The sequence below is a fragment of the Moschus berezovskii genome, chromosome 25 (assembly GCF_049115385.1).
Source record: "Moschus berezovskii isolate FMDL1 chromosome 25, NW_MosBer_1.0, whole genome shotgun sequence".
NCBI lineage: Eukaryota > Metazoa > Chordata > Mammalia > Artiodactyla > Moschidae > Moschus > Moschus berezovskii.
In genome coordinates, this window is record NC_142484.1 from 6,572,111 (window position 1) to 6,596,776 (window position 24,666).

General features: G+C 51.2%; 1 protein-coding gene and 1 long non-coding RNA gene across 5 annotated transcripts; one reads left to right on the plus strand and one right to left on the minus strand.

Moving 5' to 3' along the window:
- Positions 1-126: 126 nt before the first annotated feature.
- Positions 127-13,132, minus strand: PELI3 (pellino E3 ubiquitin protein ligase family member 3). 4 transcript variants are annotated; one of them, XM_055415458.2, is made up of 8 exons: positions 13,006-13,132; positions 11,707-11,859; positions 11,099-11,170; positions 8,572-8,701; positions 7,640-7,741; positions 6,493-6,687; positions 5,987-6,175; positions 127-4,391 (listed from the first exon to the last, which is right to left on the minus strand). In XM_055415458.2, the coding sequence occupies exons 2-8, from the start codon at positions 11,856-11,858 to the stop codon at positions 3,849-3,851; spliced, it is 1,383 nt and encodes a 460-aa protein (XP_055271433.1). In that variant the 5' UTR covers position 11,859; positions 13,006-13,132; the 3' UTR covers positions 127-3,848. The 4 variants fall into 4 exon arrangements, with proteins under 4 accessions (XP_055271433.1, XP_055271432.1, XP_055271434.1 ...); XM_055415457.2 differs by having other exon boundaries at positions 127-4,418; XM_055415459.2 differs by lacking the exon at positions 11,099-11,170 and having other exon boundaries at positions 127-4,418.
- Positions 13,133-13,268: 136 nt separating this feature from the next.
- LOC129548418 (uncharacterized) lies at positions 13,269-15,305 on the plus strand. Its single transcript, XR_008684339.1, has 3 exons — positions 13,269-13,371; positions 14,005-14,141; positions 15,029-15,305. It is a non-coding gene; the product is annotated as an uncharacterized LOC129548418 (long non-coding RNA).
- Positions 15,306-24,666: the final 9,361 nt, after the last annotated feature.

Here is a 24,666-nt window from a genome sequence, read left to right on the forward strand (position 1 = left end):
TTGGCCTTTTGTCCGCAGGCGGTACACGCGCGGGGGGTCAGAAACCTCCGTGTTCAGCCTGGCCCAGGCCTAGTCCGAACAGACGGCGCAGAAAAGGTACCCCGAATCCAGGCGGGGCAGCGTGGCTGTTACGAACCGAGCACCGGCGATAACCGCCGCACTGTCCTGACCCCCGCTCTCCTTTGGAGTTTGCTGAGTCCTCCGACTTCAGTTTTGGGTATAGGAGTCCAGGACCGTGGGTAGTGACGAGACTGCAAAGCCCTCCGTCTAGGGAGTCGAGGCTAAGACCAGTGGGCTCCAGCCGGGTCTGAGATGGCCCCACCGTGCGGGTCGGGGCGGGGGAGGCGGGGGGCGTGAAGAAACGCCCGCAAGTGCTGCCCTGTACCCTCTCCGATTTGCCATGGGCCTGACTAGGGCAGCAGCTAAATATCTTCGCGTCTCAGTTTCTTCTGAACAAGGGGCGAGGGGCCTGGCAGTTTCGGGGTGTTGCCAGGTGCCGGATGGATGAGAAAGCCGACCGCAACCCCAAAAGGCTGCCCAGGGCAGAACCAAGCCTGCATGTCTGGAGAAACTCACAAGAGGGTGGACTGGGTTGGGGAATGGCATGTGGAAGTGCCTAGCGCCTGGCCTGGGCCAAGTGGGGAACATTTTGAGGGTCCCAAATCAGAAATGGAGCAGAGCCAGGCCATCTAAGGTTGAGGCAGGCCTCCACTGCCTGGTAGCTGTGTGTCCTTGGATGAGTCTCTTTACCTCTGAGTCTTGACTTCCTCAGTCAGAAAACCGGGCTAAAAATCCCTGTCTTTACCTGAGGGAAGTTGTAAGCTTGAGGGAAGTGTTGACGCCCCCTAGTGCTGTGCAGAGAAGTGTGGAGGAGAGGGTCTACCCTGAAATCCACACACCCTCCGTGCCAGTTTTTGCCACACCTGTGTCTAGGCCCAGAGCGGCTGTTGTCCACCACCCGCACCGGTTTCTCATTCACAAAAGGTGCCCAAGGCCCTGTTTGGCACAACAGTGCTGACTGTTGGCACTGATAGTGATTATCATGACAGGGAGGAACTCAATAAATTGGTCTATGTCCCTAGAAAATCGCCCCTCTTCTTTCCTGTGCCCCAATTTTTATTGTCTTTAAAACGGGTGTAAAGTCTTCCCTGACACTCGGGAGAGGTTGACATGTACACGGATAGAGGAGGAAGTGCCGTCCAACGCCACCAGTGAGCAGCTCAGGCCAAGGGAAGATCCCAGTACTCCTGGGAAACCCCCAGCCAAGCTGTATTTTCATCAAGACAGCTAATAAGAGCACTTCCTGAAGTTCTATGCTAGCAGCTTGACATGGAGGATCTCATTTAATTCCTGCAAAAAACCTGAGTTAGGATATAATTTAATCTAGAGTACATATGGGGAAACGGAGGCTGATGGGTTCACTAAGGCCACCCAGGAAGTCCTCTGGTATCCCTGAACCAGGGTCTAGCCTTCCACTACGTTGTCCCCTCCACCTGCTCCAACACATGCGTGTGCGCACATGCACACACACACAGAATTACACGCAACAGTCCACTCAATGAAGTCATAGCCACCCCTAGCCTTGGCTCTTTTCCATGGGGATAAAGAAGGGGTAGGTGAGGAAGTAGTATTAAGTACATCCTATGCTACAGTTGCCCTTCATACATTCACAACCACCTGGTAATGGAGGTTCGGTTATTCCATTTAACAATTAAAGAGACGGAGGCTCCAAGAGTTAGAAAGGGGCAGAGCTGTCTGACCCCCTCCACCAACACTGAGTTCTCCCTCTTAGGGCACCTGTGCCTTTTGCTTGTCTCTCCTTCTAGAGTCTGAGATTCCCTGATAGAAATGGCATGCAAGTGTTCCCCTGTCTGGTTCCCAACAGAGTGAGAACAGAGAGCTGGGAAGAACTGGATTCCTACTGTTCTCTCTGTGTGTGTGTGTGTGTGTAGGAGTTGCAATGCTCCCATGTCCACCCCAGCATCCTTATTGGGGCTTCCCCGCTGTGGCCGTGTGAAGCAAGAATCTGATCGCATCCTCATCTCACTACCAGCAAATGCCCTCTGTCCTCTCAACAGCCCCAGGTCTGGTATCTGTGGCTCCAACCAGCTGTGTGGAAGGGGGCAGGTCCCTCCCCTTGGAATCCCTAAGGCTCTGCCTTCTATTAGGGATGATGTCCAGGTCGAGGTGGTACTCAGAGCCTCTTTTTCAGAATTTTATATTTCCACAACCTCCATCTACCTCATCTTTCCAGTTTGCTTGTCCCAGGAAAGGTCTGGGGCAACCCCAGTAGCACCCTGAGCTTGCCTGGGCTCTCAGGAGGAGGTGACACTTAGCCAGGATGAATAGGGATCCAGTTCAGATTTGGTCTCCATGGCAACAAAGGCCCACCAGACGCCAGCCCAACATTCCTACCCCTCATTCATTTCTGCTCCCTCCATAACCAGCTCATTGGTCACCAAGCATTTTCCCTGCCACACTTTGGCCCACGCTGTTCCCCTTACCTGGGTTGCCCTCCGAACTCCTCCCACCCCATCCATCCAAGGAGAGCTGCCTAGTGGTATGGAGGAAAGGGCAGGCTCTGAGGCCAGGCAGGCAGCTGTGGATTAGAATCTGACTTGACCACTTTCTAAACTGTGTGACTTGGACCATGTTCTTTAATCTCCCTGTGAACAGAAATGGTAACACCTCCTTCCCTAGGTTACTGTGAGGATTAAATAAAACCTCTGAGAAGCAGAGCCTGGTGACTGGGGAGTGCTCAATGAACGTAATTATTACCATTAGCACAGTGCGGGGCACACAGTGGGCATTCGGTTGATAGTAACCCTTGTGCACAGCCAACGCTCTGGACCGCGAGTCCTCTCCCTCTCCTCGACCCCGACTGTCCAGAAATGAGGATCCAAACTTCTGTCCAGCATCTTCCCTGTCAGCACGGCCCCAGCCTCTTGTTCCAGCCTCTCTCTGCCCCCTGCAGCCCATGCTTCAGCCACTCTGAACCCCTCACACAGTTCCCTGCATACTTACACCTGAGCCTGTCCTCAGCCCCATTTTTGCCTAGAGCACCCCCTTTCCTGTAGGGATTCCCAGCAGGCCACTGAGGCAGAGCCTTTAAGCCCCTCCAGTGAAGCCTGTCTCACGTCTCACTTTCCTAGCCACCTGTGAGACCAGTTTCACAACTCCTGATGACTCTCTGATCCTAGCACACAGGAAGCCATGCTGTCATTCAGTAATTGGTCTGTCGTTCAGTTACTGGGAACTCTTATCAGGCAGGGAACCAGGTCTGTGTCCCCAGATAACACTTGGCAAGGAGTCCAGCCCCCAGTGGGTATCCGCAGATGTCGGTCCCAGCCTGCCGCCCACCCGGCACTCACTCGGGGGCTGGAGGCGCTGCACGCATGTGGGACACGCGGATTCGTGAGGGCAGCTGAGCAGCAGGTTTATAGAGGAACCCAGGGCGGCAGCGTCGGGGTGATTATCTGGAACTGGGTTGGCAGCCTCAGGGCACAGCCAGCCTAAGCTGGGGGTCAGGGACCCATGGCCCCTTCATTCCCCCAGGGGCACAGTGTAGGCGGCATGATGTGGGATGCCCCTAGAAGGGTGGGGGCAACAGGGCTGGGCCTCCCTCCATCAGCCCAGGACAGAGCTGGTGCTGAGAGCCCCATCATTCTGCCCAGGGTGGGGGTCCAGGGACCCCCTCTGGAGCCCAAGTTAGGAGGGGAAGGGCACCGCCCACCCAACGCGTCCATCTGGCGTGGCGATGAGCCAGCAGGTAGAGTCTCACATGCAGAGCTCCCTGGAGGTGGGGGACCCAGGCGGGCAGGCAGGCGCGGCAAGGGGCTCCGGGGAGCCTAGTCCAGCGGCCCCTGGAAAATGAGGCGGACGCAGCCATGCTCGCCGGTGAGCCAGGCCCCACAAAAGGGGCAGGCGGCGTGGAAGGCGTGGGTGCCATGGGGCAGTGGCGTCTGAGCCCAGTAGCGGGCAGTCTTCTCGGAGCAGACATGGCCGCAGGGTGCAAAGGCGTGGCTGGGCGGCCCGGGGTCCAGGCAGAGGCCGGCCTCCTGGCCGAGCCACAGGGGCACGTAGGGCCCCACGAGGCGGCAGAGGGGACACTCGCGCTCCTGGGGGCCCCGCTCTCGCCGGCAGCCCCAGCCGTGGTAGCCGTGGACGTGGCCGCAGCGGACGTAGACCCAGGGCTGCTGCTTGTCGGGGGCCGTGCGGCCGCGCGCCGGGCTGGGGAAAGCCAGGGTGCTGAGGCCCACGGGGCACTGCGGCCGCGCCGCGTTCGCCTCCTGCCGCTGGGCCTCCAGCTGCTTCAGCGTGGGCGCCCGCAGCAGCCCGGCCGGCGTGCGCCACAGCAGCGTGGCCCCGCACAGGTCGATGAGGGAGCCGTCCTGCAACACGTTGGACTCGTTTTCCACCTGCAGGGGCAGCAGAGGGGCCTTCGTGCCCAAGGGGCTCCTGAACCCCCAGCCATCCGGCAGCATCACCCCAGTCAAGCTACCCATCCATTCCCCTGAACCTCCCTGGAGGGAGCACCCTGGACCCCTGGGGCTGGATGGGGCAGAGGAAGGGAAGGGCTGGGGCAGAGGACCAGGGGAGACTGAGCAGGAAAAGTGGTCCTGGGTAAGCACCATCCCCCAAACACCAAAACCCAAAAAACTAGCAGGGACTTTCAGTGGTTAGGGCTCTACGCTTCCACTGCTGTGGGAGTAGGTTCAATCTCTGATTCTTCTAAATCTTCCAAGATTCGATCTTATCTTGCAAGCCAGGCAGCAAGCCCAAAAAGAATATAATAATCCCAGGCAGGCACCATGCCTTCCTCTCATTGGAATCTGAGCCTTAGTCACTTCATCTGTCAAGTCAGAAAGTCTGGACTCTGGACTGGGGCTTCCCTGGTGGGCCTGTGGTTAAGACTCTGTGCTTCCCCTGATCGGGGAACTAAGATCCCACATGCCACATACTGGCCAAAAACAAGACCTGGACCAAAATGGAAGTTTTCTAAAACATTTTCTCATGCTCATCTTCCCTGATGGCGGAGACCAGAATCTCCTGTGTCCAAAACACCAGGGACTTAGCCCAAAGCCTAAGGGCTGAGGTTAAAAGCAAGGACTCTAGCGCTAGTCTGGGCATGAATTCTGGCCTCAGTGTTTACTAACTCTGTGTCTCTGGTCAAGTAACGTATTGTCTCCATGTCTTAATTTCCTTGTCCTCAAGATGGGTTTTACTTCCCTGTGTAGCAGTGGTTCTCATGAATCAATGTGAAAACTTGAAACAGTGCCTGGGACATAGGAGGCGCTCAGAAGCGGGTACCAGGGAGAGGTTCACAAGCCTAGTTTTACAAAATAACGTTTCCTCAGATCTCCCAGTGGAACTGAGGCCCTGGGAAGATAACCCACGCTTTTCCTTGAGGCTCAGCACCCCTTGCCCATGTGCTTACACCTAGGAAAACCTCTATGTGGCCCCTTTGAGGATCATGGCCATGTGACTTTGGGAAGCCCCATCTTTCTCTAGGACTCCCCCAGCTCCCAACATTAGGTTCCTCCTCACCTGTGTTAGCACTACTCCAAGGCCCTTTCCTGCTGGGAAAGAATAAAGCTAAACTTGCCTGAACGTGACAGACACATTAAAAACCACCAACACTTCAGGCTATAAACTGCTCACACACGGGCCAAGTGTCACCCTCATAAGAGGGTGTGAGTTTTTTCAGCAGCTGACATCCTCAGAGGCGCGTGGAGCTGTACCAGGTGTTTGTGCGTGCTGCTTCACATCACCCCCTGGGCCTCTGGCACTATGCGGGCTACACCTGGAGATGCTGGCCTGGTCCCCTCTGTGGGGCAAATGGCATGTGCCCCCACATGGAGCCTGTTGGGGGCTGCCCTGTGCAGCAGGACTGGAGATCACCTCCTGGCTTGGGCAGGGGGCAGGCAGATCAGGAGGGCCCCGGGAAGGACAAGGGGATGGGGAGGAGGGTGGACAGGCCACCTACCAGCTTCCCCCGCTGCTGTGCCGAGCGGCTGTCCCTCAGAGTATACACATTCCCACAGACCGAGATCTCCCGCCAGACACCCGGGGCCGAGTCCTCAGAGAAGCCGCCTGCTGGGTGCATCACCAGGACCCCGTTGGTGGTTAAGCCGTCCATCAGCCCGTCGGGGGTCCGCCATTTGGCTGCCCGCTCCTGGGACCACACGTGGGATCAGATCACATCCCTGAGTGGCCCCCAGCAGGCCTCGAGCCGGGAGTGCTGCCCCTCTACCCTGGAGCCCAGAGGTGGCCCGGAGAGGACTGGAATTGGCACTGTATGACCTTGGGCATCACCTGACCTCTCTGAGCCTCACTTTGCTCATCTGTTAAGTGGGGGTGCTAGTCCCCACATAGGTTGTGTTATGATTACTGCAGGCTGGTCCATCACCCCTGGAGGCTGCCCCTCCCCAGCCTACCCCTCAGCTCACTGTCATATGCAGCACTGGTCCCTGCCTGGGGGGGCTCACTCACTCCAAGGAAGATGTTGCTGGAGGCATCGAAGCCAGCGGCATAGATACGGGCAGTATAGGGTGGCCGGCGGTCACAGAGGATGCGGCAGGCATAGCGGGAAATGGTGCTCTGGGCAGAGGGGCCCTCGGCAGCCCCTCCCCCAGGGGACGTGTCTGTCACCACGAAGTCAATCATGTTCTCTGTGGATCGGCCAATCTGTAAGGGAGGGGAGGGCAAGCACAGGAATGCTGTGTGGGAAGGTTAGTGCCAAGGGCTTCCCACCCCAGGGCTCCCGGAAGCTGTTCTGTGGGCAGGGTGACCAAACGACAGGGAGTTAACACCACCCCAGTTCCCCAGGTTTCCACACCCAATCGCTGGTGTTTGGGTTTCTCTTTCTCTGTCTCCCCCACAGTTCTGGGAACTGCCCCACTCAATTAAAAACTATCTGATCTGCAGGACTTCCCTGGTGGTCCAGCCCTCCATGCTCCCCAGTGCAAGAGGCCTGGGTTTGATCCCTGGTCCGGGAATTTGATCCCTCATGCTGCAACTAAGACCCAGCATATCCAAATAAATAATTAAAAAAAAAAAACAGTTGATTTGCAGATAGAACAGTGAAAGGGTAACTGACACTCATAGTCTGGGAAAGCTCAAATAGTAGTAGAAAATAGTGAATTTGGAGTAAATATTTACTATATATCATGTTAAGCAGTTCGTGTGCAGATCTCAGTTAACCTTCCCAATGATGCCATGCAGTGGGACTGTAATGGGCCCCACTTTATAGATGAGGAAACCAAGGCCCAGAGAGGTTAAGGGACTCTTGCCCAAAGTCGTCCAGCTACTAACCGACAGAGCTGGGAGCAGAGGCCAAGCAGTAGGACTCTCACACCACACTCTGAAACCCTAAATTGTACGTTTCCCATAGCCTGGGAGTCCAGGCTTGGGTGTGAATCTTGATCCAGCCACTGACTTGCTGTGTGAGTGGGAAGTCAACAGCCCTCCCTCGGGTATCCTGCTTCCTCGTCTGAAGAGTGGTCTCTGCACTGAGGACTCCAAAGCACCTGCCCCCCTGGCCTTTGGTCCGCCAGCCTCCCCCGGGGAACCTGCAGAGCTGAGCATCCAGGCCTGGTGGCGCAGTGGCCAGGAGGCTCGTGGAGGCACCTGAGCCTACCTGGAACATATCTGTGTCACTGTCGTGTGTGTACTCGACTATGACCGAGTGGCTCCGGGACAGTGTGTAGGAGATGCTGTGCTGGCCACGGTTGCTCAGTGCCTGGGGACAGAAAGGAGAAGTCATTTCTCTGGGGATATAGCCAGGAAAAGCGTGAGCTTCTGTGACAGAAGCTGGAGCCTGACATCCAGCAGCCACTCCCAGGGAAGGGGCGGTTCCACCGCTTACAGAGGGCGAACTCTGCAACCAGCCCTTTACACGGGTTATCTTATTTGATCCCTGTGTGCATGGTCATCGCTCAGTCATGTCCAACTCGTCGTGACCCCATGAACTGCAGACCACCAGGCTCCTCTGTCCATGGGATTTCCCAGGTAAGAATACTGGAGTAGGTTGCCATTTCCTTCTCCAGGGGATCTTTCCAACCCAGGGATCGAATCCGCCTCTTATGTGTCTCCTGCATTGCTGGCAGATTCTTTACCACTGAGCCATTGGAAAAGCCCCTATTTAGCCCTACAGCTTCCCAAAGGAGGCATGGTTATCATTCCCATTTTACTGTTGAGGGAACTGCAGCTCAGAGAAGAGAAGAAACTGATCAGATGTCAAATGACTGGAAACAGCAGAGCCCGAATTACAACCCTAAACCTCCAAAGCCAAAGGCGTTGCCTTTGTCATTGCGGTGTGATTGTTATGTCCCCTTCCGGAGCCTTGGCCGCCTCAAATGATATTGACCACTTCCCCACAAGGGATGCGATCTAGTGGTCCAGGAAATACTTTGCAAGCTACGACATACTGCGAGGAGTCTCCCACCAGCCCCATCCTCTGGTTTCCCAGGGTCGTGAGTGAAGACACGTGGGTTCCCCTGCTCTGGAGGGGTCGTGGGCAGGTAGGACTGGGAAGACTGGCTCCCGGGTCTGCTTGGACAGGCTGCTTGCCTTGGAGACTAGCGGTGTTGAGATGTGGTGAATGACATCTGGCTTCACTCCGTTGGCGTGTGGCCGGCGACTCAGCGCCAGGCGGCTTCGGCGGCGGCCCTTGTCCCCACTTGCCAGACACCCATTGTAGCTGTGGATGAGGGGGTAACAAGAAAAGGTTGCAGGGAGAGAGCGACAGCAGGTGAGCCCCTGAGAGACTAGGAGGAACCATCAACTTCTGGGCAGATCCTGCCTTCATAAACAAGCCCTAGAACTACCAGCTAGAAGACCCTACTCTATCAAATTGGTGCCTTAGGGAAGTGAGGTGGGGGGGATGGTGGTCAGAAGATCTTCAAAAGGGTTTTCATTCAATTAACCAGTGTTTTCTGGACTCCTGAACCATGCCTGGTCAGGCACTAGGGGCTGGGGTGGTACAGGTGACATACCACAGGTCAGTTCTGTGCCCTAAGTTGTTTGAGGAGCCTGGATGCCACCTGCCCTGACCCAGGCACAAGCCAAGTGTGTCCCAGGCCTAGAGACAGGAGAAAGGAATTCTGACCCCAGGAGCAGTTTTCGAAGAGAGGGGATACCTATACCGGGCCTTGAAGAACTAGAAAGGAGTCACCTTTAGCAAACTGTCATTTATTACATCACAAGTACTACTGGAAACCAGAAAGGAAGAAAAAAAGACCCACAAAGTCACTATCTCTGCATATCCATACACATCAAACTTCTTCCTTTCCAGCCTTGTCCAGATTGTAGAAGGCAAAGATGGGGTGAGTCATAACCTTGGTCGCTGCCGTGAACCGGAGCCTCCTGTGTTCCTGGTACTTCACATTATTAATTACCTAATGGAATCTGTGTAATGTCCTGCCAGGCAAGTATCTTTCTATCTTTCTTCTCATTTTGTGAATGAGGCAAATTGAGGCTCAGGGAGGAAAAATGACTTGCCTGAGGTCTCAGCCTAGGAAGTGGGAAAAGTCTAGATTTGACCTCGCATCTGTCTGACTCCAGGCTCTTTTGCAGAAGATTCTCAGTAAGGAGGGCTTACCCTGAGCAAAGGCCCTATGGCAGGCAGGGTTTGAGTGATGACTTGGGTGGAAGAGTGCAGTCGGGGAAACTGAACTTGGTGGGAGGGCCCTGAACACCAGGAAGAGTATTCTGAACTTTATTCCATAATCACTGGGGAGCCACAGCAGGTTTGGCAGCAGGAAGTGAAAAGGATGAATAGCTGCCAAATACAGCCAAGGACCACTTGAATCAGAATCTCCTCTGGACTCACAGAGGGAGATTCTGATTCTGTAGGTTTGGGATGAACTTGTCAGTGGGTAATTTTCAATGTGCTCTCTGGATGGCTCTGATGTCCAGCCGGCGTGGGGCTTCACTGCTCCGTGGAGAACAGATGGCTCTCAGGAGGGCCTGTCGCCTTAGGTCTGAGCTCTCCCTCATCAGTGGCCTCATTCCCAGCTGTGATTCCAGCTCTTCCTTTGGGACATGAAGCAGTTGCTTTCTTTGGGGCGGCAGGGGGTGGGGGGGAAGCGGGCAGTGCCACGTGACTTGTACGATCTTAGTTCTCCAACCAGGGATCAAACCCTGGGCCCTCGGCAGTGAAATCGTGGAGTCCTAACCACTGGACCGCCAGGGAATTCCCAACTGGTTGCTTTTCTAATGCAAGCACCCCTGAGATGCAAGCATCACTTTTGCCCTTATAAGCTCTTTCCACATATGGAGGGTAGGGCAGTTCAGGACACAGGCTGAGGGTTCAGATGGACCTGACTTAAATCCTGGCTCTTCTGCTTCTCATATAACCTCTGTGCATGCTAAGTCACTTCAGTCATGTTCGACTCTGTGTGACCCTGTGGACTGCAGCTTGCCAGGCGCCTCTGTCCCTGGGATTCTCCAGGCAAGAATACTGGAGTGGGTTGCCATGCCGTCCTCCAGGGGATCTTCCCGACCCAGGCAGGGATCGAACCCACATCTCTTACATCTCCTGCATTGGCAGGCGGGTTCTTTACCACTAGTGCCACCTGGGAAGCCCTATAACCTCTGTAAAATGGGGCTAATTTTTTCAAGATCTACCTCACAGGTTCATTATTAGAGTTAAATGAGATAAAGCATTTTAAGATGCTTGGCACAGTTTGGCATATATTTAACAAGCCCTTGATAAATGTTATCTATGATTATTATTACTAAAAACTAAAAATAAAAGCACATGGCATGTACATGTCAACAAACAGTAGCCATTATTATTTCTAAATAGTCATCACAGTGATAACATAGTTTATCAGATACTCTCTTCAGGGCAGAGAGAGAGGCCAAAAGGAGGTACAGAAGGGAGGAAGGAGAGGGATCTGTGCATGGGGCAAGCATCCTGGTCAGGTGAAGACCAGGAATGGATAAGGTCTACTCAGCCACCAGCTCACGTTGCTTCCTCTCTCCTGGCCTCAGTTTCCTCCTCTGTAGCACAAGGGTCAGCTGTCGCTTAGTGAAAGTGCACTAAACCTAGAGTAAGAAAGACCTGGGTCCAAATCCCAGCCCTGCCACTTACCAGCTGTGTGCCCTCGGGCCAGTCACTTCCCCTCTCTGAGCCTCGGTTTCCTCACCTCCTTCCTCACAGCATCTTTGTGAAGATTGAAATGAAATAGTGTCCATGAAAGGGCTTGGCACAGGCCTACCTCCCAGAACACTTGGTGCAGGCCAGGCACTGTGCTCCGTGCTTTACAGAAATCACCTCAGTCGTTCCTTCCAACAACCCTCTGAAGTATTATTATTATCATCGTCTCTCCTGGTAAGTGGGGAAACGGAGGCACAGGGAAGTTAAGCCACTCACAGAGTCAGGGTTTGAACCAAGCACTTTTGTTGGAGAAGCAGAGTTCATCCCAGACCACACACACGCGGTGTTTGATAAAAGGCAACTGGTGCTACTGTCTTCTGTTCAGAAACTTAGGTGGGCAGAGTTGTCTCCACAATTTATGAAAAATGGGAAGATAAAACAACAATTGTGAACTGAAGTGGACTTGGTCAACTTTGCCTCTCAGCTGGGAAGGTGAGGAATGACGAAGAGCAGAAGGCTGTAAATGGGGAGAGCTGGGACCCTTGGTCTGGCTGTCTTGTGGGGTGCCTGGTGCCCCACCCCCTCGGACCAGGGAGGCTCACCCCAGAACGATGAGTTCGCCATACTTGATGGGCTCCTCCCCTGGCTGTGCATCTTCACCGGGAGAAGAGAGCACACAAGAGCCCTGGTTCCCCGGGTGCTGGAGGTCTGAGGTTCGGGGAGACCCCACTTCAGGGTTTCCTTCCAGCACCATTCTGGGCAGAGTGGGAGAAGAGAAAAAGAGCTTTGCAGCCTCCCACCCCAGCCCCCCTCAATGCCAGCTCCAGCCTGCTGCAGGCCATCGAGGCTAAGACCAGAGTGACCTTTCACCCACTCTGTTGCTATGGCAACCACTTCACCTCTGCCTCCCCTAAACTGTCAGCGTTGCTGGGATACCAGGGAAGGGAGATGGATGGGGTGGAACCAAGAGGGAGGAGCTGCCCAATCAGAGGGTCAGAATATTTGGCAGAGCCAGAGGGATGGCTCAACTTGGGGTGGCCAGAAGCTTCTTTTTGGCAGGACCTCTGTCTGGGATGTGCTTGGAAGAAAAGCACCCCGGGAGTTGGGGGCCCTTACTGCTCATCTTACATTCAGTTCCTGGGTTTGGCTCTCAGCCCCAGGAACTCTGAGGAACCCTTCTGTCAGGATTTTGGAATCTACCTCTCCATCTTAATCTTTCTGCCCCTTTGCTGGTCTAGGCCTCTATCTGTCTGTCTGTTTCCTCAATGACTCTCTGTCCGCGCCGCTGTCCTTTTCGCCGCCTCTCTACCCGACCTCCTCCCCACCTCCGCCTGTCTGGCCACCTCTGCCTCTCCATTCACCTGCCTCAGTCTCCCCATCTTGTCCTCACCCTGCGGACAGGGCTCTGGACCCCTCCCGGGTGCGCCCCTCTCCCTCCCTCAGGTGTCAGTCTGCAGTCCCCTGGCCGCTCAGGTCTCTGGAGGCCTGTGGGGGCGGCGCTCCCCCCTCCCGCTTGGGCTGCAGCAGAGCCCGTCTCCGCAGGAAGGCTGTTTGGAAAACATCCCCGCGCAGGAGGGACTGCGCCGGGGCAGGCCGGCGCCCCGCGCCCGGGGCGGGCACAATGACAGCCCAGCGACATACGCAGACACAGCCGGCGGCCCCTCCACACAAACACGCGCGGTCACGCATACAGTCCCGCACAACCGGAGCCCCGCGAGCGGTGCCCAGACGGGCGCAGAGCCCACCCTAGACCCGCGACAGCAGGCGCGATCGCGCAAACAGCCACAGGCGCCCGCCCTCGGACCTAGTACCCCCAGCCACCCCGACACTCAAACACGCCCCCAGCGTCTGTTGGGGCCCGCCCGGCGAAGCCCCCGCCCCCTCCGCCTCGGCGGGCTCACCTGGCCGCGCTCTGGCCCCCGCTTGGCGCTGCTCCCTCTGCGCCTCTCCCCTGCTCGGCCCAGGGGCCGCTGCGGCGGGATGGGCCCGGCCGGCGGCGGCTCCGCGCTGCCTTGTCACGGGGACACCCGGGGCCGGGGGAGGGGTACGAGCGCAAACAGTCGCGCTCCGCCCCCTGTCCCCATGCCCCGCCCCCACGGGAGCCCCGCCCCTCTAGACTCCGCCTCTGCCCCAGTCGGCGGAGCCCCGCCCTTTCTCGGGAGGCCACGCCCCTTATCGAGCCCCGCCGCCTGGTCCCCTGGAAGCAACGCCCACCACCTTCCTTTAGGAACGCTCTCTCCCAACTTGGCGTGATCTGGGACTCTCAGGTAAGTGAGACCCCCTTCTCCAGTTCGTGTTCCCCAGACCCCGCCCTGGTTTCTGGAGACTCCCGGGTTCTCCTTGAGACATTGGCGCCCCCTCCCTCATCGCAGTTTAGCACCTTGCCCCCCTGGGCTGGAGGCCCCTTTCCACAGCTTAGGCCAGGGACTCTGCACCTCCTGCCTGAGACCCCGCCTTCCAAATGGGAAAACTGCGGAATTAGAGGAGAAAGGCAGGGGCGGGAAGGAGAGAGAGAATGGAAATACTGGAGGAGACCGAGGTACGGGTGTGCATCAGCGGGGAGTCAGAGGAAAGCCGCCGCGTTTGATCTGTCTTCCAGCCCAGCTGGACTACTTTCTGGGCGACTGCCGGCTGGCTCTGCGCTCCCTCCGGTGTCCAGGAATGCCTCCCTCCGGCCCGCCAGCTTGCGTACCCCACCGGAGGTGCCACAAACGGGATGGAGACCCTTCCGGGCCTGGGTTTGCAAGAGATCTGTTAGTCTGTGGCAGGTGCTATGGGCTGTGCTTTGAACTAAATAAGCCCTTTGATTCTTGGGAGACAGACACTATAACCACCCATTTTGCAGATGAGAAAACAGAGATTTAGGAATCTGACTTGGTCATGGTTATTTTCCCTGAAAGGGATCAAGAGTGGATTTCAGCTGTGTGACTCCAGTCTGGACTCAGCTTCTATATACCTTGTCACTATGACTCGGGACCACAGGATGGCAAGAGTGCACTCAGAGGTGCACAGCAGGAGAGACCCAGAGATGCATCAGGTAAGATCCCTACAGCTCATTATCTCTTGGACTATTTGGAACTGTAACTGTTAGGGAAATTAAAATGGAGGAAGTCTTGCTCAGGCTTTGGAAGCAGGAGAGCAGGCCTCTGACTGATACCGTGCAGGGCCTTTGGGGCTCCTGGGCACAAGGCCTTTGTGCCTCCCATTTCTTTGATTATAGGGAACAGCATTTATTCAGCCTCCATGACCTTTCCTGAGTTCCAATGGCAGATTCAAGCAATTGTTGATTAGGGAAGGGAGGGGATGTGAGACCAAGGAGAAACAAGCAATCAATAGCAGACTTGGGGCAGGTTTCCCAATCAAAGGATACGCACAACAATATCTTTGAGCTATTTTGCAGATACTGAAACCCCCTCGGAGAAGTTATGGTATGCTCCCTACAAACATGTAGACCATAGACCAGTTAAACCTGAAGGTTGATAATGTTGACGCCTACTTACCTCACCACCAACCCATCAGAAGAATGTCCATGAGCTGATCACACCCTCTTTTACTGTAAAACTTGTCACTAGGTTTGGAGGGCGGTAGCCTGCTCTGTCCCCCTTTGCCTGGCAAAGCAATAAAGCTATCCTTTTCTAGTTCACCCAAAACTCTTTCTGAGATTTGATTCTGCACGGTGTTCACAGAAGCTGAGCTTTCAGCATCATGACCTGCTTCTTACCTGCTTAGACACTGCCTAGATTCTGTGCCTGCCTGCAAACACAGGAAGTCAGGTGGGCTTTAGATAAGAAAGGGAGTGGGTCTTGGAATTTTTTAAGCCCCTGGAGGTCTGGCCAACCCCCACCCAGGGTCTAATGATATCCTATGATTGGTGAAACAAACAGCATTGTTAAAGTGAAACCAGGGCTTCATTTTTGTACGCAGACTGATGATGATGTTAGTTTGTGGCCTGGGATGATAAGCAGGAGCCCTCAAACTGAAGTTTGAAGTCTCACCTGTGGAGTGGACACACCGCCCTGGATCCTTTCTCCACTGGGACTCCAGATTGCTGTTAACAAGCGACTTCCCAGTGCTATTGAAGTCTGGGTGTAGGTTGTTGGTCCAGTTTGGTAATGTATATGCTATTGCTTCTCTCCATTGTTTCTATTTATTTTCTCCTAATGACTGTATATTGAAATTAAGTAAAATAATCCTCTATTAAACATTGAAATTGATTATTAGTGTGTAATAAGTGGTTTCTTTTGTAAAAAAAAAAAATCCCTCAAACCTAAAACTAAAGTAGAACTTTGGGCAAAACAATAACCAAGAGTTAGGGGAAGCCCAGAGGATGGCCCTTTAATTTGCATCTGTAGAGTGCATGTTTTATTGAAGAAATCAAGGAGAGCTGCGCAGAGGAGGCATTCTTTGACCCCCACATCAAGAAAAGCAAGTGAAAGTTGGCCCACACACTGTGGAGGAGCACACTTCCTCTCCCTTCCTCCAACTTGTTTATGAAGCTGCCAATCTTTAAGACTCCTCCTGGGTCTTACCACATCCACACACCCCACTAACTCCTCCATCTAAAAATAGTCCAAGATACCAACTGCTTTGCCAACTGTTCTTGGGCTCCAGCAGCCAGAGGAAACAAGAAAGCAGCCGACAGCACACACCCTTTGAGGACAAAAGTACCCACTAATCAAAGAGAAACTCCCTGAGAGGCCACCAGTCCCTGAGCAGGCTGGACTGCTGGGTTCCTGGCAGCAGGTCATACTAATCCTGCACCACAGGATCACTCCCATCCCTGCTTCCCTACCTACATACCAGGTACACATATCTGCAATAGGACATGGGGACACTGGGAACAGCCTTACTCCCCTTTGCACTCCCAGCAAAATTATGATACGGCCAGGTCACAGAGCCAGACAGGTATGGAACTGAGGTTTGACCAGAGCTCTAGTGCTACCACCTGACACCAGATGGCAGGAAGGGCCAAGAGAGGTTCAAAGGCTTTGTCCCAAGAGGCAGAGAGATTTCTCCTGTGGTCAATCACTGGTCTGGGAGTTGTATGGTGGGCACAGCCAGACCAGGAGGGACCTCTGGAATCATGGGATGGGTCTGACTGTGGCATTGCATTTTCCAGGATGGGGAGAGGAAGGGTAAGTTGGAACACCACCAACAGACATAGATTCTCAAGTCCCAGCCTTGGCTTCTGGCTCTAAGTCCCAGGCTCTCTGCTAAGAACTCCAGCTTCTTAATCTCTCTATGCCTCACTTCCTGTATTTATAAAATGGAAATAAATATAGTACCTACCTGAAGTGGGATAAAAATTGACAGTATTGTTTTGAAAATCTTTCCAGCCCTTCTCTCTTCATTCTAGATCTTGACCCTACTGCTTAAAAGGGGACAAAGAAAAGAGCAAAATACAGCCTGCATTTTTTCTTAAAAAAAAAAAAAAAGTTTTGTTTGGCTCCGCCAGGTCTTAGTTTCAGCAGGCAACTAAAATGGCTTAAGGGATCTAGTTCCCTAACCAGGGATTGAACCTAGGAACCCTGCATTGAGAGCACAGAGTGTTAGCCACCAAACCACCAGGAAGTCCTCTGTATTTCTTCAACACTTGGGTTCAAGTGCCCAGAGACAGGCATAAACAGTTTTGAAGAATATTTGTGTATCTAGTGGAGAAAGCATGTTGAAAACAAATAAACAAGCCAACCAACAACAAACTCTTTCTGGCCTGACAGATTTGGAGAGAAGATAAGGAAGAGCTATGATGTTGGGCTCTGCCTCTGAGGTCTCCTTGTAGATAGGGTGGTGCTAGAAAAAGATAGACCCCTCAAATAGATTTAGGCATCCAAACCCTGTTCCTTCACTGTCCAAATTAGATTGGATCGGTTTGTGGAACAACTTATGTTCTAGGACATTGTTGTCAGTGAGTGGAGTTTAATAGGTGGCTGTGCTCAGGGAAAGTGTCAGTCCAGGAAAGCCCAACCCAAGTCACTTTCTTCCCAGGTGACTGTGGGTGGAGGTGCACAAGGCTGCACCCTCTGAGGACCAAGGACAGAGGCTTTAAACTCAGGCAGGGGGAAGGGGGGATGGATTCACTAAAATAATCCACACAGGACTTCCCTGGTAGTCCAGTGGCTAGGACTCCACACTCCCAATGCAGGGGGCTGGGTTTGATCCCTGGTCAGGGAACTAGATCCCACATCTAAGCCACAACTAAGACCCAGCACAGCCAAATAAATAAATATTAAAAAAAAAATAATCCACTCAGTCACCAAGCAAGCAAATAACAAACAAGCCGTTGGGATGGGGCAAGTGCCAGGTTGCCACAATGTAGTATTTAAAATCTTCAGTTTCCATCAAGAAATTGTAAATCATGCAAAGAGACAGGAATGGATGACACATAGACAAGGGAGAAAAAAAGAGGCAGATATTGTCAGGATGTGGGGAAACCGACACCCTCACACTGACAGTAGGACTATAAAATGGTGTAGCCACTTAGGAAAACAGTCCAGCGCTGCTTCTAGCAGTTAAACATTGTTGCCACGTGACCCTGCAATTCCACTCCTAGGGAAAGACCCAAGAGAAATGAAAACATCAGTTCAGTTCAGTTTAGTTCAGTCACTCAGTCGTGTCCGACTCTTTGCAACCCCGTGAATCACAGCACGCCAGGCCTCCCTGTCCATCACCAACTCCCGGAGTTCACTCAAACTCATGTCCATCGAGTCGGTGATGCCATCCAGCCATCTCATTCTCTGTCGTCCCCGTCTCCTCCCACCCCCAATCCCTCTATGCCTACACAAAAACTTGTACACAAATGTCTATGGCAGCATTATTTATAATAGCCAAAACGTGGACAACTCAAATGTTCAATTGTTGAATGGATAAACAAAATGTATATCTACACAGTGGAATATTATTCAGCTGTAAAAAGGAACAAAATACAGAAATATGCTACAACCTTGAAAATAATATGCTAAGTGAAAGAAGTCAGTCACAAATGACCATATCTCATATGATTTCATTTATAAGAAATGTCAGAATAGAAGAATATATAGAGGCAGAAAGTGGATTTGTGGTTACTTAGCTAGGAAGGGATGGAGGAATAGTGATAGCTAAAGTGCATGAGTTTCTCTTTGAGATAATGAAAATGTTCCAAAATTGCTGTGGTGATGGTTACATGCATCTGTGAATATACCAAAAGCACTAACTGCGCATTTTAATGGGTGAATTTATGATATGTGAATTATTATATCTCAATATATGCTTTGTCCTCAGTCATGTCTGAGGCTTTGTGACCCCTGGACTGTAGCCTGCCAGACTCCTCCATCCATGGGATTTTTCAAGCAAGAATACTGGAGCAGGTTGCCATTTCCTCCTCCAAGGGATCTTCCTGACCCAGGAATTGAACCTGCATCTCCTGCATCTCCAGTATTGGCAGGCAGATTCTTTACCACTGAGCTACCGGGAATGCCCCATATCTCAATATAGCTTTTCCTAAAAAAGATCCAGCTAGAACAAAACAAACAGATATGACATTTAGCAAAAGAAACAAGTCTCAGAATTCATACTGTATAATTGTATTGACGTAAATCTTAACAGTAGTCCAAAACAAGCCGTATCAGTTCAGGATGCTTATTTTGGTGGCAAAACTAAAGGAAGGTGAGGGAGTTAAGGGCATGAAAATTAGGCAGAGGTTTTAACCTGGAAGGAGCATAGCTGGTGCTCTGGGGGAGCTGTCCAGGGTGCTGTTTGGTTTCTTGACTGAGTAGCACTCACCCAAGTGCTTGCTTTATAATGCTTATTAAGCTGTACGTTTATATTGCATGAACTTTTGGTGTGTTTATCATATTTTACAATAAAAGCATTTAAAATAAGATGAGCTGGTTCAATCAAACCTCCACATTCTGCAATGTGAATGGGTAAGGAGTAGTTCTAGCTGAAAGGTCAGGATGTGGAGGAGACTGGTGAAGCTGTGGCCAGAATCAGTGAAGAGAAACCCAGGGAGCTGAGAAAGCCAGTGAGAGCAAGTGCACAGAGAGAAGCGAAAACCAGGAGAGGGGCTAAGAAGGGCCCCTAGGACTTCAAGTCTTGCTGGCTTGATTTAACCATTTACCAACCAATCAACAGTGTTATTAAGTACTTGCTTTCGGCCACACCAATGAAGCTGCTTCTCCCTAATCCCCAGTGGTACATCACCAGCAATCATTTTTGTCTCTGTGACATCATTCCCTGGCCACAGCTAAAGGGAGTGAGGATGCCAACCTGACTCAGGCTGGGCCAATCACATCTTGTCTGTGGGGAATTTGGAACAGAGATTCAGAGACAATCTTTCTCTGCTGTAGAGTTGGAGAATCTCGGAAAACTGGTTTTGCTATGCCAAAGCTTCACCCTCAGTGGGCAGTTACCCAGGTCTCAAGAGACACTGAGGGATAATTGGTAACTTCCACTGGCTATAAGAACTGCCTCTTCCATCCTAGGTTGTGAAAATTTCACTTACACGTGTGTGTGCGCTCAGTCACTCAGTCATGCCAACTCTGTGACTCCATGGGTGCAGACACATGTTTTAGATTCTTCTGGTCGGAAATACCTGCTTCCAACTGAATCAGATGCTATTTCCTAAAGAAGCAGATGTGGTGGAGACAGGGGCTAGGTCCAATCTCAGAAGTATCAGAGGAAGTAGCTCCAACTGCAGAGTCCGCATCCCTCTGTCCATGATGCCAGTGGTGAAGATATTGTGCACAATGGGGGCAGTTCTGTCTTTTCAGGACAGTTCCGTGGCATGATTTTCGGTGTGTTCCTACTTGCCTGGCTATAGCACCTAGTTCCCTGCACAGCCTGGAGACTCTGGGAGTTACTCAATATCCTTCATAAGTTTTCTTTCTGCTTAGATTGTCCAGAATTGGCTTCTGTGCTTGAAATTAAGAACCCTGGGTGTGTATGGTAGGGGTGTGTGGGGGAGGGAGGCTCAAGAGGGAGGGGATATATGTATGCATATAACTGATTAACACTGTTGTAGCAGAAACTAACACAATATTGTAAAGCAATTATCCTCTAATTTTAAAAAGTAAATTTAAAATATATATATAAATAAGAAAAAAAGAACTCTGACCTACATCTCTAGAAACCTGAATGCAGCCCTTCCTGAAGAGTGGGAACAGACATCAGTAGCCCAGAAGGAATTGCCTCTCCGCATTTCTTGTCCCTTTACATCTCTGTATGTTGACATCACTCTTCCCTCCCCACAGACCAACACATGTTGCCTGAGGTAGGAAGTGGCTACGCTGCATCTTCCAAGTTTTGATATCTTCTCCTTTCAAGAAGCCAGTCCAGACTGAGAATGGAATTTTTATTTATTTATTTATTTTGGCTACAACATGTGGGATCTTAGTTCCATGACCAGGGATTGAACCCCTGTCCCCAGCAGTAAAAGCATGGAGTTCTAACTACTGGACTGCCAGGGAATTCCCCAGAATTTCCAACTTTTAATAAAAGATTACAAGGGGAGAAACTTTGACCCAGCTTGGGGGAGACGCTTGCACCTAGCCAGTCAACTACAAATAGGCAGGATCATGTCATATAAAAATGGTTGCTGTGAGATAGGAAGCGGGCAGAGCACAACATTTTTAAATGACAACCACTGGAGACACAACATAAACTGGTTAGAACCAGCTAGGTCCAAGATGGCAGATGAGTTGACTTCCACTAGACCTAGAGCATCAGGATAGTCTCATTGTAACACATCAGAATACTAAATGACCACCCACAGGTGCCAGGACAGTCCCAAGGTTAACCATAAAAGGGCAAAAAGTGGGTGGTGACCCAATTCCTAGAACTTTCTGCCCCTTCTCCAGAAAAGTTGGAATAATCCTCCACCTAATTAGCCTATGAAATTACCCAGCCCATAAAATCTAAAATGTGTTAGTCGCTCAGTTGTGTCCAACTCATTGTGACCTCATGGTCTGTCCATGGAATTCTCTAGGCAAGAATACTTGGAGAAAGGATGCCATTCCCTTCTCCAAGGGATCTCCCTGACCCAGGGATCGAACCAAGGTCTAACCACTCCCATATTTCAGGGACTCTGGCCTTCTGAGATGGCCCCACACTCTGTATTTCTCCCAGGACTGCTCTCACTTGCTGAGATGGGCCATATTCTGTGTATGGAACATATATGTCTCTAAATAAACCTGCTATCACTTTGCTAAGACTCATTCTTGAGTTCTTTCCCATGCAAAGCCAAGAGCCCACATTTGGTGGCCCATCTTAGGGACTTGCCTGAGACCTGGGATGTGACCATCCTCTCACGCCCCACCTTTTTCTTGCATGGGCTCCAACCCCATGTGAAACAGAAGCAGAATGGACAGGACACGATACCTGAAAGAATGACATAGCCTGAGGACATAACATAAACTGATCAGAATCAAACAGGTTCAAGATGGCAGACAAATCAATTCTGACTAGACCTCGGTCCTCAGAATATGCTCACTGTAACACAATAGCAGCGACAACAGCATGCCAGCAAGCTCAGTGAGACGCCCACAGGTACCACGACAGTTCCAAGGCCAACCATCAAAGACCAAAAAGTGGGCGGTGGCCCAATTCCTGGAAACCTCTGCCCCTTCCCCCAAACTGGAATAATCCTCCCACTCATTAGCCTATGAAATTGTTGCTTTTCATTCACTAAATCGTGTCCGACTCTTTGTGACCCCACGGACTGTAGCACATCTGGCTTCCCTGTCCCAGGCTGATAAAAACTAACCGCACCACATTTCAAGGCTGTGTTCAGCCTCTGTGATGGCCCACACTCTATCTGGGGAGTGTGTTTCTCTCTAAATAAATCTACTTCTTACCTATCACTTTGTCTTTTACTGAGTTTTTTCTGAGATGAGACTACGAGAATCCGAGTTTCAGTAGGTCCTGAAACCAGATGTGTGACCTTAGTTGGAAGACAGTGGGTTTTAGCTGGGTTCAAGTTCTCGCTACATGTGTTAGTCCCAAACTAAACTGGATTTTGGCTGGGCTTGAGTCTTAGCACGTGCGTTCAAGTCCCAGTCTTGAGGTGAATGGTTTCACATGCATTGGGGCAGGGGTGCATTTTCAGAGAATGGGGAACATCTAGGTCATGGAGTGGCCCTAAATGTGTGCACCACGAACAGCAGTTAGGTGTGGTGAAGTGGGGAGGGCAGGGGCAAGGCCAGGAGGGTGGTTTCAACTTAAGGTCTATCAACCTTTAGGAAGCAAAACTAAAGTTTAGAATTTTACCTTCTGGGTGATGGGGAGCTACTGAGAGGCTTCTGATGATGGAAGTGTTACACATCTGAGCCAGGACATTTTATGTACAGAAAAATTGAAAGAAGAAAAAAATCAGCCTCAAATGTACTACCCCCAACCACTGTCTCTGTTTGGGTGTATTTCCCTTCCACTCTTTCTTCTAAGTGTACACACACAAGCATAAACACACAAGCACAATTGTAATTATACCCTCTATATACAGTATGGCATTTGCTTTGAGTAATTAACATTATATCATGTGTATTTCCATGTACTTAAATATTCCTCCTCAATAGTATTTGAATGGCTAGGAGAGTTAGGGATGGCCTCTTTGAAGAGGTAGCATTGGATTTGAGGTCAGAAGGATAAAAAAGCCAGTCTGGGGAAAAGCCTTTCAAGGAGAAGTAATAGTGTGTGTGAAGCCCTGAGACAGGAGTAGGCTTGGTGAGTTTGAGGATGAGTATAAAGCAAATTTCTTCCTGTGTTTCTTCTTTACTATTGTTGTTTAGTCGATTGGTCGTGTCTGACTCTTTGTGACTCCATGGACTGCAGCAGGCCAGGCTTCCCTGTCCTTTGCTATCTCCTGGAGTTCTCTCAAACTCATGTCCATTGAGTCAATGACACTATCTATCCATCTTATCCTCTGTTGTCTTCTTCTCCTCTTGCCCTCAATCTTTCCCAGCATCAGGGTCTTTTCCAATGAGTCAGTTCTTCGCATCAGGTGGCCAAAGTATTGGAGCTTCAGTTTTAGCATCAGTCCTTCCAATGAATATTCAGGCTGATTTCCTTTAGGATTGACTGGTTTGATCTCCTTGCAGTCCAAGGGACTCTCAAGAGTCTTCTCTAGCACCGCAATTTGAAAGCATCAGTTCTTTGGTGTTCAGCCAAAGAGGTAAAGAATCCTCATGCAATGCAGGAGACCTGGGTTCAACCTATAGGGAAACCTACAGGTTGGAAAGATCCCCTGGAGGGGGGCATGGCAACCCACTCCCCTATTCTTGCCTGGAGAATCCTAGGTTGGGAAAATCCTCTGGAGGAGGGCATGGCAACCCACTCCAGTATTCTTGCCTGGAGAATCCCCATGGGCAAAGGAGGCTGGTGGGCTACAGTCCACGGGGTCACCAAGAGTCAGACATGACTAAGTGACTGAGCACACAGCACACAGCCTTCTTTATGGTCCAATTTGCACATTTGCCTTTGTTTTTTTAATACACTGTCCAGGTTTGTCATAGCTTTCCTTCCAAGGAGCAAGTGTCTTTTAATTTCATGGCTGTAGTCACTGTCCATGGTGATTTTGGAGCCAAAGAAAATAAAATCTGTCACTGCTCCTACTTTTCCCCCTTTTATTTGCCATGAAGTGATGGGACTGGATGACATGATCTTAGTTTTTTCAATGTTGAATTTTAAGCCAGCTTTTCACTCCCCTTTTCACCCTCATCAAGAGACTCTTTAGTTCCTCTTCACTTTCTGCCATTAGAGTGGTATTTTCTGCATATCTGAGCTTGTTGATATTTCTCCCTGAAATCTTGATTCCAGTTTGTGATGCATCCAGCCTGGCATTTCACATGATGTACTCTACATAGAGGGCTTCTCAGGTGTCACTAGTGGTAAAGAACCCACCTGCCAATACAGGAAATGTTAAGAGATGTGGATTCGATCCCTGGGTCGGGAAGATCCCCAGGAGGAGGGCAGAGCAACCCACTCCAGTACTCTTGCGTGGAGAATCCCATGGACAAAGGAGCCCAGCAGGCTACAGTCCATAGGGTCAGAAAGAGTTGGACATGACTGAAGTGACTTAGCACACACATTCTGCAAAGAAGTTAAATAACCAGGGCAACAGTATACAGCCTTGACATACTCCTTTCCCATTTTTGAACCAGTCCATAGTTCCATGTCTGGTTCTAACTGTTGCTTCTTGACTGCATATAGGTTTCTCAGGAGGCAGGTGAAGTGGTCTGGTATTCCTTTCTTTTTAGGAATTTTCCAGTTTGTTGTGATCCATACAGTCAAAGGCTTTAGTGTAGTCAGTGAAGCAGAAGTAGATGTTTCTCTGAAATTCTCTTGCTTTTTCTATGATCCAGTGAATGCTGGCTATTTGATCTCTTGTTCCTCTGCCTTTACTAATTCCAGCTTCTACATCTGAAAGTTCTTGGTTCATGTACTATTGAAGTCTAGTTTGGAGGATTTTGAGCATAACCTTACTAGCTAAGAGTGCAGTTGTTCAGCAGTTTGAACATTCTTTGGCACTGCCCTTCTTTAGGATTGGAATGAAACCTGACCTTTTCCAGTCCTGTGGCCAATGCTGAGTTTTC

Bases quoted from the DNA above. Each gene is read 5' to 3' on its own strand.
- PELI3 (XM_055415457.2), bottom strand. From the start codon at position 11,858: ATGGTGCTGGAAGGAAACCCTGAAGTGGGGTCTCCCCGAACCTCAGAC. The intron at 6,176-6,492 runs GTGAGTGAGCCC...GTGTGGTCCCAG, and splicing joins CCAGCAACATCTTCCTTGGA to GAGCGGGCAGCCAAATGGCG. The intron at 4,419-5,986 runs GTAGGTGGCCTG...CTGCCCCTGCAG, and splicing joins CACAGCAGCGGGGGAAGCTG to GTGGAAAACGAGTCCAACGT.